Source organism: Fonsecaea nubica (genome assembly GCF_001646965.1).
Source record: "Fonsecaea nubica strain CBS 269.64 chromosome Unknown Scaff116, whole genome shotgun sequence".
NCBI lineage: Eukaryota > Fungi > Ascomycota > Eurotiomycetes > Chaetothyriales > Herpotrichiellaceae > Fonsecaea > Fonsecaea nubica.
The window spans coordinates 52,909-67,854 of record NW_019173789.1 but is presented as its reverse complement, the minus strand read 5'-3'; the positions used below and the strand labels follow the sequence as shown (position 1 = coordinate 67,854).

The 14,946-nt window shown below is 51.8% G+C and overlaps 5 protein-coding genes across 5 annotated transcripts; 1 reads left to right on the top strand and 4 right to left on the bottom strand.

Annotated features, from left to right (window-relative positions):
- Positions 1–1,539, bottom strand: AYO20_10610 (hypothetical protein; the record flags this gene model as incomplete). The annotated part of the gene is made up of 1 exon (XM_022648866.1): positions 1–1,539. One exon carries the CDS (start codon positions 1,537–1,539, stop codon positions 1–3), a length of 1,539 nt encoding a protein of 512 aa, XP_022495169.1.
- A 4,153-nt stretch (positions 1,540–5,692) lies between these two features.
- Positions 5,693–7,916, bottom strand: AYO20_10609 (hypothetical protein; the record flags this gene model as incomplete). Its single annotated transcript, XM_022648865.1, has 5 exons — positions 5,693–5,758; positions 5,847–5,963; positions 6,840–7,137; positions 7,188–7,788; positions 7,838–7,916. 5 exons carry the CDS (start codon positions 7,914–7,916, stop codon positions 5,693–5,695), a joined length of 1,161 nt encoding a protein of 386 aa, XP_022495168.1.
- Positions 7,917–8,261: 345 nt separating this feature from the next.
- Positions 8,262–9,134, bottom strand: AYO20_10608 (hypothetical protein; the record flags this gene model as incomplete). The annotated part of the gene is made up of 2 exons (XM_022648864.1): positions 8,262–8,604; positions 8,659–9,134. The coding sequence occupies 2 exons, from the start codon at positions 9,132–9,134 to the stop codon at positions 8,262–8,264; spliced, it is 819 nt and encodes a 272-aa protein (XP_022495167.1).
- A 919-nt stretch (positions 9,135–10,053) lies between these two features.
- Positions 10,054–10,547, top strand: AYO20_10607 (hypothetical protein; the record flags this gene model as incomplete). The annotated part of the gene is made up of 2 exons (XM_022648863.1): positions 10,054–10,132; positions 10,204–10,547. 2 exons carry the CDS (start codon positions 10,054–10,056, stop codon positions 10,545–10,547), a joined length of 423 nt encoding a protein of 140 aa, XP_022495166.1.
- Positions 10,548–12,060: 1,513 nt separating this feature from the next.
- Positions 12,061–14,826, bottom strand: AYO20_10606 (hypothetical protein; the record flags this gene model as incomplete). The annotated part of the gene is made up of 1 exon (XM_022648862.1): positions 12,061–14,826. The coding sequence occupies one exon, from the start codon at positions 14,824–14,826 to the stop codon at positions 12,061–12,063; it is 2,766 nt and encodes a 921-aa protein (XP_022495165.1).
- Positions 14,827–14,946: the final 120 nt, after the last annotated feature.

The window sequence follows — 14,946 nt, the reverse complement described above, 5'->3', positions numbered from 1 at the left end:
TCAATTGCGAAAGATATCGGAAAGGACTTTGAAGAGCTTTCGTTTGTGTGGTGAAACGGGTGGGCTCCCGATTTCGATGCCCTTGTTGGAGTCGTAAAAAGCGCGAGGGGGAGCGACAGACATTGGTCCGACGATCTCGCCGTCACCAAGCTTGGGAAATTTGCCACTCTTGTCGTCGATGACCGGCACAGCCACTCGAGTAAGAGGCTTCTCGAGCACAGAGCTCGATGTGCTGGAATCCTGTGTCTCTGATCCGTCGCTCAGACGAGCCAGCACAGGAGCCAGAGCAGTCCTCATAAGGTCATGTTGTCGCTTCCAAGAGTCATCAATCGATGCCCATTTCTCCTCGGTCAGCTTGTAGACTTTGGAAGTCGACCCATAGTGTTCGGCGGTCCTTGTGATGTGCTTAGCATAGTGTATTCGCGCCTGATCCCAGTTTTTGCGAAACTCGGCGTAGGAATCCAAGTCCAGGGTCTCAGGCGTATACGGCTCAGGGTGTATAGTGTAGTTTGCATGACCTAGGCGAACAGCCCAGGGATCGGAAGGGTCTTCTAAAAGCTGCAATGGAGGGATGTCGCCAAAAGCGCAACTGTTCAACGTGTTTGCGCGGGATCTCGTCTGCATAGAAACCATTGACGGCTTCGTCGACAAAGGAGGGGATGGTAGGCATGACCATGGGGCCTCAAATGATGTCCGAGAGCTCAAGGCGGCAGGAGTAGGTGCAATAGCCGGCGATTGAAGAGGAGAACAGACAGGCTCTTCTCTCTGGCAGAACTCGGAAAACATGGGTGGTAAGAGTGGTGTGGTAGCTTGTACTGACTCTGATGACTCGCGTTCTGGCGTCTTCTGTTCAATATCGGTTGGTCCCACATCAGCGTCCACGGATATCTCGTTCGTCTCCGCCACAATTGAGGTTGATGGCAGGACAGTTTCGTGCTTGGAGACAGCACTGAGAGCTGGGCTGCAGATCTGCGACGAGCTCAAGGATCCTGAACGCGAAGCAGAAGCGCTGGTGTGCGTAACGATTGAGAGCTGGGGCCCAGCCGATCTGTTTTTCCACCGTCGCGACAACGACCCAAACTTGCTGCTGAAGCGGTGCCCTTGGGTTGATGAGAGCTGCTCTGCCGATCTCCGACGTGGCGTGTGATAAGGCTGTGAGGCGAGTGAACTGTCGATGGGCATCGCCAAGATCCAGTCGGGCTGTACCGGGGCAGTGGGAGGTGGAAAGTGGCTGTAGTCACTTGAGAAAGCCTTGTCATAGTCACTCCAGTCACATGCGCCGTCATTGACCAACGTGTAACCGTCAATCCCCTCTCTTTCCTGAGGCTCCTCAGTGACATCTTCCAACCGCTTAGGGACACCAAACATGTCAAGAGATTCTCGGGGAACGGGAGACGAGGCAATGGAGGAGCCCGAACCTCGCGAAGAATGGCCCTTGGAGAACATGGACACCGTTGGCGAGGATGTATCGAGTGAAGAGGCGGAAGAACGAGTGGCAGGAGGCAGCGTGTCGAAGGAATATGGAGTGGTATGTTCCATACTGAGGTATAGGTAGTTGGAGGGTATATTATTCTTAAGAGTAGGAGCGAATTGGATCAGTCGAGCGAGCGTTCGATAACAAGAGGAAATAGAATCGAAGAGGACTGAGACCGGGTTGGGTCACGTCACAGTCGGACAGCTGCGCGCATGACGGGCTGGTGAAGGTGGTCTCAAGTGAATTGGGTAGCGGACGAGGTTTGTCTCGGTGGTTGAGGTTAATGGCAGCTTTGCTCTCGCAGTGGCGGTGGTGGTGAAGGCTGGATCAATCAAGAGCGAGTGCTTCAGGCCAGACACAGATTGACTGGTCGAGGCTGAGGAGAGGACGCTCTACCTGTTTGCAAAGGTTCCATCAGTCGAGTGCCATGTGTACAGACAGAAGGGAGGAAGCAAGAGAGGGATGTTGACAAGTCGAACTTGGAGCGAAGAAGCCTGAGTGCTCAGTGGACAGAGGAAAAAGTTGTGTGCCGTGGCCCTGGGCCTGTTGGCTGTGGCAGCTGTTGGGCCGACTCCATGCAGCGTCGCTTGTGGCCAATCCTTCGCTGCTCGCTTGCGGGGGCAAGGGTCTGACCCTGTTAGTTTTGGTCTTGGTCTCTGAGACTTTCAAAACTCAACAGCAGCCACCCAACAGCCACCCACAGCCAACCGCAACTGAACGGCCGCCAGCCCACCTGGGATAAGAAGCCCCCGCGTCAACCCGTCGAGCCCCGTCCACCGAGCCCCGGCCAGGATAGGAAAAGCCCCAATCCACCCAGAGGCAACAGAAAGCAAAAACTCTAGGGCTCGAATCAGGGCTTTCTCCAGAACTAGAATGACCGCCACCGACGACAACGGGTGATGCATGCACAGTCCGGGTCGCCAAACAAAGCTCACTGCCACTTCTAGTGTTCGGATCTTTCACTCACCCATACACTCAAATTCTCTGAGTCTCTATCCAATCGCACCACCGATTCCTTCACAAATGACCGAGAGAGGAGCCGTGGGTGTTTTGTCCAGCTTCGTGGTAGGATGGGTTTAGGAGAACCGTTTGGATTGCAAGAGAAGACGAGTAAGTTGAGAAGGGAGCTGGTCTGGTGCGCACTGCCGGCTTCTGCTGCGACATGTCTGGGCTATATTTGTGTGAGGTCTGTAGCTGGGGGAGGGTGTTCTCTGCTTTGCTGGACATGGGGGATGTGGCCTGCTCAAGCAAGCAAGCCAGAGAACCACTGACGATGAGGTTTGTGGCTTGTCGGCAGTGTTTGCGGTTGGTCCTTTCTTGGTTGCTTGTCACCAGCCCCCCCTTCCCCCCTCCCCTTCTAGAGATACGAAAAGAAAGGCTCAGAGAAAGTGACGGCTGAGGCTGCCTTGCAGGTACAACGACCGGGTTGTCGCATGCGTAGTTTTGTCCGGCTTTAGCTACAGCAAGCAATTCTAGTGGGCGGAATCCAGCCTGTGGGACCAAGCAGTTCAAAGACACAGATTATTATTTTCCAAAGTCCGGAGCCGCTGTTTGTTGCAGCTGTCTAGCACTTGTCCTAGCCCATGCAAGCCCATGCCACCAAACGCTGTGAGATGGCGCTTGTGCCTTCACCCGTGCCGCTTTCATGCTTCCGCCCGTGGTGGAGGGGGACCTAGAGGGTGTAGAGTGCCTGGTCTAGTTTGTTCTGCAAGGCACTGGCGTAGTAGCTAGATGCAGGAACCGTGAACGGTATCAGATATACCCAATACCTAGTGGTAGCCAGTGCGACCACATTCTGTTCGTTCTAGTATCTACTACGAGGGCGCGCACTAAAAGTACTAACGCTAATTTAAATGACAAATGTTACTTACTGTGATAGAAGATTTTCTGGGCTTATAGGCATTCATACCTATCTCATAGCTATAAGTCAGAGCTAATAGGCGGTAGCTTAGTCTATATTTTCAGTCTTGATAGGCGCTGTAGGTACCGAGGATTGGGCTCCGATACCTCCGGGGGCCGCTATAAGGGGCATCGAAAATAAAGTCTGTTGTCTTTTGATCAGCTTGTCATTCTATCACTAGCGTTGACAATACTTTTGGTGCGCGCCACGGTACTCGTCGTAGTATCAAGTAGCGCACCATTCTCATTCCCACCTTCTGTATTGATGCATGGGGTGATTCACCACTGGCCTGTCTCCAACTTGCAGAGTTTGCACGCGACAAGCGACCCAACCCTACCTCGAACTCCTGGTAGCACTCCCTTTGGTACCTTGTCCAGTCCCAAAGACCACTTCTATCCTCCTCCCAAGGGCTTATGTAGGTACAGCACTTCTCAAGGATTCCCCCGTGCCTTGAGCTATATATGACCTGTGGGAGTATCGGACATGCAGGTGTCAGTCAGGCCCGCTTCTCCTCCTTTTCCTCAAAAGCACTGACTGACCAGCATCACAGCTTCGCGAGAATCCAGGAAGGATGCGAAGCGAACCCCTCCTCCTCACAAGGTCCAAAAAAACTGCCCGACCGCTAAATTGGCTGCAACGGCCAATCGGTTGCGTTCAGGGCATGTTCACCAGCTCGTTATTCGTGGCCCTCAATGTCATCTCCTGGTCCCTTTTCCCTCTCCATCTTTGACCTGCCTGCCTGCGAATAGTACGAGTACCTACATGCTTTCAATCGCTCCACTGTAGTCGCCGCTATTGTCATTCGTCCGGACGCATGGCATCATTGTTCCTGTAATGGACAATAAATTCGCAGAGTAAGAACGAAGACTTGGGAGATATATTTTCAGCATGCACAACTTGGAGGATGGGGACAAGGGCCACAGCCTTCCATCTCACCGTCCAGTGACTATATTTACTCCCCACGAATGCTATTGAAGGAGTCAGACAAGGACCGAGCATCCTCCGACTCTCGATGATTGCCGCACACTACATGTACAAGAGGTACCTGGTTCCTGGTTCGGAAGGAATCCACAAGCTGTACCGAGTAGCTTCGGAGGTATATCTCAGTCCTCTTGTCTGGGACTTGCAGCCACAACGCATTTGAAACCTCCGAGACGAGGCAACGGTCTCCAATGGGCAGGGATGTTACAATCGTTGGGGAAAGCCGCAATCGATAGTCATCGGAGGAAAAGTCTATTCCATCTCCACATTGCATGCCATGAGGTTTCTGACCGGGGAGCGTCCGCTAACGCTACCAGCGACGCAAGGATTGCCAGAAGCTTCCACATGCACACATCGCACTTTTGCTGGGTTTGAATAACAAACGCGCCATCATATCCCTTGAGTCTTGAGGTTTTGTCGCGGCGGTCAGAAGCTTCTTTCCCCGCCGGGGCTCCCTCCCTCCCTCGATGAAAACCTCCAGGCAAACAACATCCGTCTCAGAGGCGTGAAATCTGTTAACCTGTAGGTCCGATGGTCGGCCAACCAAGACCTGGCTAACCGCAATCACGACATTGTATCAGTGCTGTGGTAGAATTCGTGATTTTTCCACCCGTGTCACCCAATCACACACCGTCTTGGCCTTAAAGAGCGTTGATAGTGGCTTTTCCCACCAATGAAAATGCGGTGCACTGACTTTTCTGTGCACTATCGAGAGACCCGTTTGATTTTTGTAACGGCCTCGTATCGTCCACATATCAGTAACTCCTGGGTAGCCGTGACATTCCGAAATCAGTGCGATCTTGTCGAGGTATCTTGGTACAGGTCTGCCGTTGGTGGTTCTTCCGTTGTGCTCCCACGCTACAGAAAGTACTTGTAAAGCTCCAAACGAACCATCGGCCGAGTAGACTTACTGGTCCGTGTCCGGTGCGCTCTGAACCGCGTCCACCTGCCGCGAAAGGTATCCGAGTAGGGTCTTTTCTCACCTGCAGACCAATCGAAGGCGACAAGCAGACGACCAGCAGTTCCAGTCTCCAGTGATTTCGCAGGTATATCATGGATCATAGCAGTGCTTGATGTGGTATGTAGCATACGGTAACGTTCCTAGCTTTCGCCGCATGGATGGGCGTGAGTCAGGTAGTGTAAGGTAAGAGTAGTAAAACTGAGATCGTGACAGCTGCAGTGTACCATGCCATGTATTCAGGCTCACTGATAGCATGGAGGTAGCCTAGACAAACTGTTACACGTGTCGAGGTATGTGTGATGTCGCAGATAACGGTCGCTGGAGGTTTGAAGTTGTGACTGAGCCGCAAGGTTCGTGTTCTTCTGCATTGCCTCTCTCACGTCGAAAATTTCGACACCCAGTACCTGGACCAGAGCCGTTTCTGTTCCTCGGTTCCCTTGAACTTTATGTCCCATCGCGTCAGTAAAAAGCGACAACCAGAGAGGAGGACTAGAAAAAGTGACAAGAAAACAAGGTGACTTAGGACTTACCTCAAAGTCGACCTGATAGATATCCTCGAAGCCCTCCTCGAGCTTAGGTTCCTGGAACCTCTGCACGAAGGACCGAAATGCGATACCAGGGAGTTGAGTGCGATTTTCGGGGTTCATCTGTTTATGAACATGAGAAGTTGTCAGCACTCCGTATCTAGTCTAGATAAAATTGTCGATACACCAATTCTGACACAAGGAGCGGTACGCACTGTATTTGGATTCATTGCCCTCACAGCATCGTTATGCTCTGCGAGGCGAGTCGAGGCTGTGAAGCGGACACAGCGGATAGGGACATTAAATTCACGGGCTACCTTTACCCAGTACGCACGGGTTTCGATGTCTGCGTTTGTGTTATCTGCCATTCCAGGACGAAAGTTAGCAAGAACGAGGATGGTTCCATGCGGTGAAAGGCAGCAAAAGACGTTGACAAAATGTGAGGGACGAGGCGGGGAAGAGCGGATAGAGAAAGTCAGGCTAGATGATAATCTGGCGCATGATGTGAGGAGTGGATCCTATCTCAAGGGGACCGAGTCATTGTGGTTACGACGGAATCTGGGGAAGGTCTGGGACTGGTGGCAGGACAAGGGTAACACGAGATGCTGTGTAGAGTGGTGCAGAAGTGACATCTCATGCATGGCTCGACAGACAGCCCTCTGCACAACATTTCTGCATGACATGTCATACTGTCCCTGTCCAGCAAGTGATCTGCGTGCTACTGTCGAGGAAAAAGCGAGGTTGAGCAAGCCAACGCCTCGAACAACAAGAAGAACAAACGTACCAACTGCCACGGATAGCCCTGCTTCCAAGAGTTCCTTTGCTTTTTTGATGCATTTGTCGCGCTGTACGGAATTAGCAATATGTCTCAGCTTAAAACAAGTTCCCTTTGACGAAGTCCACATATGTAGGTGAGGGGCTAAAATGGTAGGATGTCGTGTTACTGAATCCGGTCTCCTGAGCGGAGACTGCCAATCGAGGGAAAGGAATGAGACTCACAGTCTTGAGGATGTCCTGATTGACTCTCTCATAACCGAGTGGTTGGAGTACGTCCCAATAGAATGTGCTTTTTCCAGCCCCTGGAGACCCACAGAAAATGACCAGTTCATGGGGGCTATTCTTCGTGAACGGCGCTGATATCAAACTTGCATTTGCGTCATTCACGGCAGAACAAGAAGGCTTTGCGAGCTCAAGGTGCTTTCTTGGGTCAAAGACGTGCTCGTACGGTTCGGTGGTCTCGTCGAGGAAGAACTCTTCTGGTGTGTGAAACTGAATGCCGATATTTGCGGCAAGATCCCTAGCGGCAATTAGCATACTATTTCCCCAATGCGTGGTGTTAGAGAGCACCTGTCCGACGTTGCATGATCTTTTCGTCTCTTGTCGGTCTTGTCTCTTCCGGCCGCATCGCCCACATAGAACGAGTGTGCCATGTCCACCGCTCCGTCTGCATGAAGATCGTGGTCTTCCAGCATCTCCTCCCACATCCCTACTCGAGGCTTGCGGTATCGATCTTGGCCCGTTGCGGCGTAGATACTGACCGGTAGGTCGAGTTGTTTCAGGATTGAACTGGCCTGGTTTTTGAAGTTTGCCAGGCTGGCCATGTCCTTTTTGAGCGTTTTGGGATTATCTTTTAGACTGACGGCTGACTGGTTGCTGAGAATGACTAGGAGATAACCATCGTTGTGGAGAGATTTCAGTCGGCCGGGGACTGATGGGTCCCACCACTTCCAACTCACAGCAGTTCTCGCCCATTTGTTTCCAGAATTGGGGGTCACGAGAGTGTCATCCAGGTCGAAGGCAGCAATCTTGACAGGAAGTGTGCGTGGTTGAGGTGGTTTCTGAGGCACGTTGTACTGGCCAATGATGAGGCTGTGGTTAACGGTCCGCCACACGAGTTTCTCCGGTTCTTTTTGTGATGCTGGTTTGAAGAAACTAGCCACAGCCTTGCCTAGCTATGGTCAGTATCTTACGGTGTTACAACATTCTCCCAATCATACTGGTTGTAGCCGATTCGATTTTACGCCTGATCAGGGGTGGGGAGATAGAGCCAGCCGGGGGCGGGGCTGATCGTTTCATGGTGTAGGACCGTATGAAGAGACCTGTGCTAAAGAGTTGAGGATGGGTACGCGAAACACGAGGAGTGAGGCGACTCAATCGAGTCAGCCATGAACGAGACGCCAGGGTCAGCGAAGAGGTAGTCTTGAAAGCGATAGTCAAAATTGGCCAATCTTTTCAAGTGCTGGAGATGGAAGGTGAGATGAGACTTGAGAAGAATCGACGCGACCAACGCGTTTGAAAAGACGTACGTCATTTACCCATTATATTCACGTCACGTGCAACGGGCTGAGCCAACAACACCCTCGAGCGGCAGGGCTGCCTGCCATAATCGGCGTCATGTTGCTCTCTAATCTTCCAATAGGTTCAAGTTCTACGTGAAGTGATAGGTAGCCGCGTATCCAGAGCCAATCTGTCGCCCGGTGACAGATCGACTGCCTGCCTCAACGCTTCCTTGATGGCCAGTAGTTGCCTAGTTGCTCGCTCTTTAAGCTCTGGGTTGTTTCCATCAACCACATCAATCGATGCCTGGAGGGCATATCCACCAGAGCTATCCAGCTCGGGGAGGCGGTCAATGTTCGATAAGAACGATCTGTCGGAGATAGCTTCATCTGCAGCTATTTGGGGGAGTTGTAGTACTTTGTGTAGGAAAATGGTGGTATCGTGATCATAGAACCTTGACCCAACAACCATGTAGCGCGAAACATAGCTGCATCATCGTCAGTCTTGGATCTTGCCTTTGAAGAGACAAAAGAGGTCATACTCATAGCCAAACTGGTCCAGAAACTTGACAAAGTCGCCGTCAGTCATTGACGTCCTGGATATCAGCCTTGAGCTCACTGCCTGCTTGCCCGCATCTGGAGTGTCCTTGAATTCAAACGACCAGCTCACCCTTGACTCTTGTGCATTTTGGCCATTACTGCCATCTGCCATGGTCACGTCGCCATTTCCTGCAAGTCTAGGGTGTCTCTCCGACGAGACCTCACCAACTAGTTGGACGTAGTAGAGGCCAGCATTGAGCATGTTCTTAACACGCTGCATATCCTGCTGTTGCTGGCTCGCCAAATGAGATGCACCAATAGACTGGACGAGATCGACTCCAGGAGGCTGGCGCGCCTTGAAGACCAGGTGAATCTCTTTAGCATCTTGGGGTTGCATACGTGCGAATCCGGCTAGTTGCTGGAGCATTCGACGGTGGTCATTCTTGCGCACTTGGCCGTAGAGGGCAAACTCGTGCATGGTGACGCGAGTTTAAGGAAAATTGGTATATCCGAGGTATTCAGGGCGTTGATTAATCGGTGGATGGGTTGATTCAATAATCTGCCGGTATGTCGTGCTCGGGGGGGAGACGTGGGTCGCTGTGGCAGTTGGAGTCTGTCAGGAGACACATCATCTGAGTAGTGGCGGTTGCTGTATCGTTGCTGGGGAATGAGCGGACATGTTCTCAAGTTTAGTCGGATGAAATGCGACGGCGCAGGCAGAGCATCGGACTTGGCGGCGAGTCAAAACGAGCACATCATCGACACAAGAGAAAGATCAAGCAAAGACACCCAGAGGCACGAGTTCATGAACCATTAGTTCGAGTCAGACAACTGGTTCGGAAGCGACTGAAGTAGTGTACGAGGTGCCTCGTAGTTGAAGTGGGAAAAGCTTCTTCCCCGAATAATCGGCAAAACAAGGCCGTCCCGTCGATATGATGGGCGCAAGGGCGTTACGCCTTTCTCCGAATTTCGAACTTTTTTGAGCAGCTTCAGCAAAGCTTCCCCCGAAGCTCGCTCTACCCTCGCAACTATAAACCACCCAGCAATCAGCAATATTTCTTTCCACAGGCTCGACCGCCTTGACCTGTTAATCCTCCCGTATATAAACCGATCCTGATTCCCTGTTCTCCCCCTAGATACGAAAGAACAGCCTGCAACTCCTCTGCCACGTGCTATTCCTCCTTCGCTCTTTGCTTTTGTCCGAGCACCGGCCGCTCGAAAGGCTGCACGCGAGAAATCGCCAGCCGGATCTGAGGAAGCAGAAAGAACCCAACCTAGTACTCACAGGTGCAGTAGACGACTTGAACATATAGTCAAGCACGGATAGGGATCTGTCTACAGCTCTTGAACACCTCGTTGCCGAGCACAGTCTCGACACCAAGCTCTAACAACCCACCATGCGCCCCTCCCTCATTCTCCGTTCTGCGCACCAACGCACCCCCCTCATAAAATTTATTGGAAAACGTTCAGCACCCAGTACGTACCTCTCTCTCTCTCTCTCTCGCGTGTCACACTTGACAACTACTAACGCGCGTATCCCTCCGCAGAATCGGTCGACCACACTCCTCACGCCCACCCTGCCTCGCCCACCCACAGTCTCCCTGAAAGCTTCGCCGCCTACCGGTCCAAAGCCCAACAACATGGTCCTCTAAGGGGTAGCGGTGGCAACGGCGGTGTGCCATCTTCCTCGTACTCCACTGCCGCTTCCTCGGGCTCGTCCATGGCATACGGCGCCATCGGAGGCACCCCAGGAAGAGCACTGGGGCCCATTAAACCGAAGCAAGGGGAATTCTTCGACAGGGAGGAGCTGCCCGCCAGGTTCCGTCGAAAGGCTTGGTCAGAAGAGGAGATTGAGGCGGTGGGCAGCGGAGGAGCCAGCTTGTTTGGTTGAACGTGGACCCGAGGGAAAGTTCGAGCACAAAATAACTTCTGGACTCGTGAGCGAAAGGGCGTCTTGTGTATAAGAGCCGTGAGACTGGGTTCGATTCGACGATAACCGATTTTATCATTCTCTTTTCAGCCTCTAGGATGTACAGTTTGTGGTGGCAGAGGTGTAAAGCGCGGGTTGGAACATGGAGACATGAGCACACAGCACCAGGGCCCGCCTCGTCGAGGGCAACATGTGGACGAACAGGCCTGGCAACACCAAGCGCAACAGGGCCTGTGATCCTGCACTTCACATACAATACAGGCACAGGCACAGACACCAGATATCTGGGAATGACAGCATCCGCCACCGCCACCACCACCAATACCGCCAACGCCGTCTCCGCCGTCAAGCTGACAGTCGAGCTTGTTTGTATATAGATAGATGAGCCCAATATTTTCTCACTCAGCCTTTGTCCAATTTAGCATACATTCGAATGACACTCTTTTTCACGGCCTTGATGTCTGCGTTTGTCCGCCCCCCAATACATCGTTTCCGTTGAGAGAGCTATATCCCTACAGAGGACCGAGCAGCATGAGGAGGAGGAGAAAAGCAAAGGAAGGAAAGTTAGTCGGTTCCAAGTAGTGGTGAATCGAGCAGAACAGAACAGAACAGAGCAGAAGTGGAGGAAGAAGAAGACATCTAGGGTAGGTATGTACATCGGTAGGTAGGTAGGTAGGTAGGTAGGTAGGTAGGAAGTAATGCATTATTTCGCGCCTTAGCCCTATACTGTACCGAGTAGAGACTGCAGACTGTAGACTATAGAGCCCGACGACAGAGACAGAGACATGGGCACTTTGAAGAGATGTAGGTGTAGCTGAACGTGTAGGTGTAGGTGTTTACAGAGAATAAATATCTTTCAACTATATATACCCTACATACCGATAATGATCTGCTCCGTCAAGTTTCGTTCCTTTTTCGTACCTCGTACAAAATACATACATATAATATCCCATGTATCCTCCGTACTCGTAGATAGTAGCCCAAGACGCTTCATTCATAGATATCCATCAGTCCCCCCATCCATCCAGTCATCCCTTCGTCCATCCCATGGATGGGGATCCGCTAGGTTAGGTTCCCAACATCCTCCTGTCCCGATACCACTGTCACTCAATACCAATCAATACAAACATGCATGTAAAAACTCCGAGGGTGTGTATGGTGGTCAGACAAGGATGTGGGGGAGAAGGGAGAAAAACAAAAGTAGTGTAGTGTAATGTAGTGTACACTGATTGTGTAGTAAGTGCAATAAATGTAAAAGGTCGCTGGGGTTTGTTCCTGAATCCTTCGTGTTGTCCTCCTTCCCTCGTAGATTTGTTCGTCCTGTGAGTCCCTTGTATGTGCCTTGATTTCGTCCTGAATTACGAACTCGGCCTTTTGAGAGTAGGAGAAGAAAGAAATATAGTGAGAGGGCGACAGTGGGAGAAAAGTGCAAGTCGTAGCAAAAGACCAGGCAAGAGAAAATAAATGGCAACTCTCAGTTCTCGATGTGCCTCCTCATTCTTCCCCAAAAAGCTCTCACTGCCGTCTTCATCCTGGCTTTTTTAGCCTGCTTCTCCTGTCGTATGGTGGTTTTCGCAGGCGCGGACGCAGATGAAGTGGGAGTCGAAGCCCAGGGCATCTGTTTCGTTATGTCATCCCATGTGGTGCGGGAAAGTCGATGGATCGCTATTTTTGCATTTGCTATGCGAGGCAGCGCGGTGAGAGAAGATTGGGAAAGACGATTATGCGTATTTCGTGAGCTGGAACGATCTGCCCGGTGGCGCGATATATCTGGTGGAGGAAGAGCTGCATCGGGATCATCTTCTACCTCGTCTCCCATGGTGTGAACGTCGTGTGAGTAGTCGGCCTGGATGTCGATTGGAATGTCATGTGCATCAGAAAACAGAGAGATGACATCGTCTAGGTCGCTGCTGTGTCCGGTCTGGCTGTCCACATTTCGCAATTGACTGCTCAGATCCGAAGGGTACTCATGCCAGGGTTTCAATGCTTTGTATTCGTGCCTGGATTCAGCCTCCGCCTCTATTGCCAATAACTCCAATAGTTTGGCCCGTGAAGCAGCTTCCTTTGAAATAGGGATGCTCGGTAACGCCCAATTATCATCTTCTTCTTGATGGTTCTCCATTATCCTGGTAGGCGTCTCGCCTTTCTCTTGTTGTGCAGGACTTCCCAGCCTAGTGAATCGGGGAAATGATGCCAGTTTCCGTATCGCTTTTGGCCCGATTTTCTGTTTCTGCGAAGTCCCTGACGTCAATCGTGAGCCGAGGGTTGACACACTCTGCTCGTAGATGTGCGGTGTCGAATCATCATGTCGAGTAATTGAGGGCACCCCGAATTCGGGCACGGTTGCAGGCCATGACACTCGATGTGCTCGATGTATCGGACCCGATGATGACTTGACCATCCTCCTGGCTGATATTTTAGGAGACGTCTCCGACTGTGAAGGGGATGGAATAGGAGTCGGGATCTTCATCCTCATCTCTTCTTCTGATTTCAATTTGGGCACTAAAGTGGGTTGATCAGACAACTCTGCGACTGGACAAGTCTGGATTTCGGGTTCGGGTTCGGGCTCGGCGGGACTGGAATTGAGGACCGAGATCCTTGCTTGATGCCGGACCTCGCCCTGAGCAGACGTCGGAGCTGATTTAACTGGGTTGGGTGACCACAAGTTTTCCTCTCCTCTCCGACTAGACCATGAGGTACTCAATGGCGGTAGCGACTTTCGCCTAAGGTCATTCTGAGCCGGATAATCATGTGCCGAGTCATATTTGTGTCTGTGAAGATACACGTTCGTCGTAGCCTCGTCCGGGAGATAGTAGGATAATCCGTTCTTGGTTCTGTTAGCAGGTTTAGAGAAGTCAACCTCAAGATGCTCCAGTCTTGAAGGCTCAGGTGAGGAGGAGCTAGATTCCAGGCCTGCAATCGTGACCTCCGCGTGAGCTTCAGAATCGGGGGACTGCAAGGTAATGTGTGGAAGAGTCTGACCCTCGTCATGATCATCGTCTTGCAATTGGTCGTCCAGTCCCACGTCTAGCAGTAACCAAGATAGATCGCGAGGCTCTAGAGTCGGACTGCGCGAGACTGCAGGCTTTATGAATTCCTCGGTCTGTCTTCTGCGGAGCATAACGGTTTTGTGTAAAGGTAGGGCTTCGGGATAGCTGTTACCCATACTGAGAGGCCGCTTTCGGACTTGCGGTTCAGGTAGACTACCATGCCAAATTGTTCCATTTGCCAATTTGTCTTGTGTCGCTCGCCTCGTTCCAAGAGTAAGGCTGCCATCGATATCATGGAGGCGGAGGCCGGTTGATGCATTGAAAATTGTGGAACCTGGTAGGACAGTTTCTGAGGTCAAGGTATGCGTTGACGGTGACTTATCCAGTGAGGTGCGAGGAGTATGTGCGTGGGATTTACCACTGACCTCATCATCAGACAAGTCAATGAAACTGATATTTGCTCGGCTGAGAGTCTGTCGGCCAGTTCCTTCGAGCCGTGAGGGTTGTGCCGGAGTCTGAAGCCTGGGAGGGTTGTGCAGCGTATCATTGTGGCGGACCGCTTTTGAAGACTTTGATCGTCTCTTGGATCGGATTGCAGATTGTCCAATTGGCAACTTCTGGGCAGCAACGTGTGAGGGTGGTGTCTCATCAAGACTTAAGAATCCACTATCGGTATGATCTGGTAGGGTTTCCTCTGCTCTAGATGGACTTCGTTGGGTATTGAGGTCCGGACTTTCAGCTTGGGGACCTGGTGGTGAGGCTGTCGGAGAACAAGCCGGAAATACTCCATTGGCTGGACCAGAGGTGTGAGACTGAAAGGAGTCGACTGCGATCCCGCCCACAGTCTCTTCACTGTCCGAGTCCAAGATTACCATTCGCTCCCTAGTCGACGGACGAGATCCCTCAGTCGCACCCATTGATCTGACATTGGTGGATATTTCCTCCTCTGAATCCCGTTGGGCGGTTGGCGTGCTACCAGTAAAGAGACCATATTTCCCTTTCAAAAATCTTTGTGCTGGAGATTTTGGCGACAGTGTCGAGAGACGAGCATGATATGAAGATCCAGGAGAAGCTCGTGGCCCTGGCTTCATCGCCAAATCAGGTTGATGAGGTTGTGGCGATTTACCGGCCAGAACCCGTGAAGGCTTGGGTGGCTTCTGGTTCCCGCGTTTCTCGTCGTTGGCCAGGCCGACGATACCCCGACTGGAGTAACTGGCCAGGACGACGCTGTGCGAGTATTTACTCGGCATTGGTGTTGTCCAGAGACATGGTACACAACGAGGAGTTCGAGTTGATAGAAAGGAAAGGGGGAAGCTGTCCAGAGATACCTTGACGGAAAACAGCCATCAAACCGGACCGCAAACTTCGGC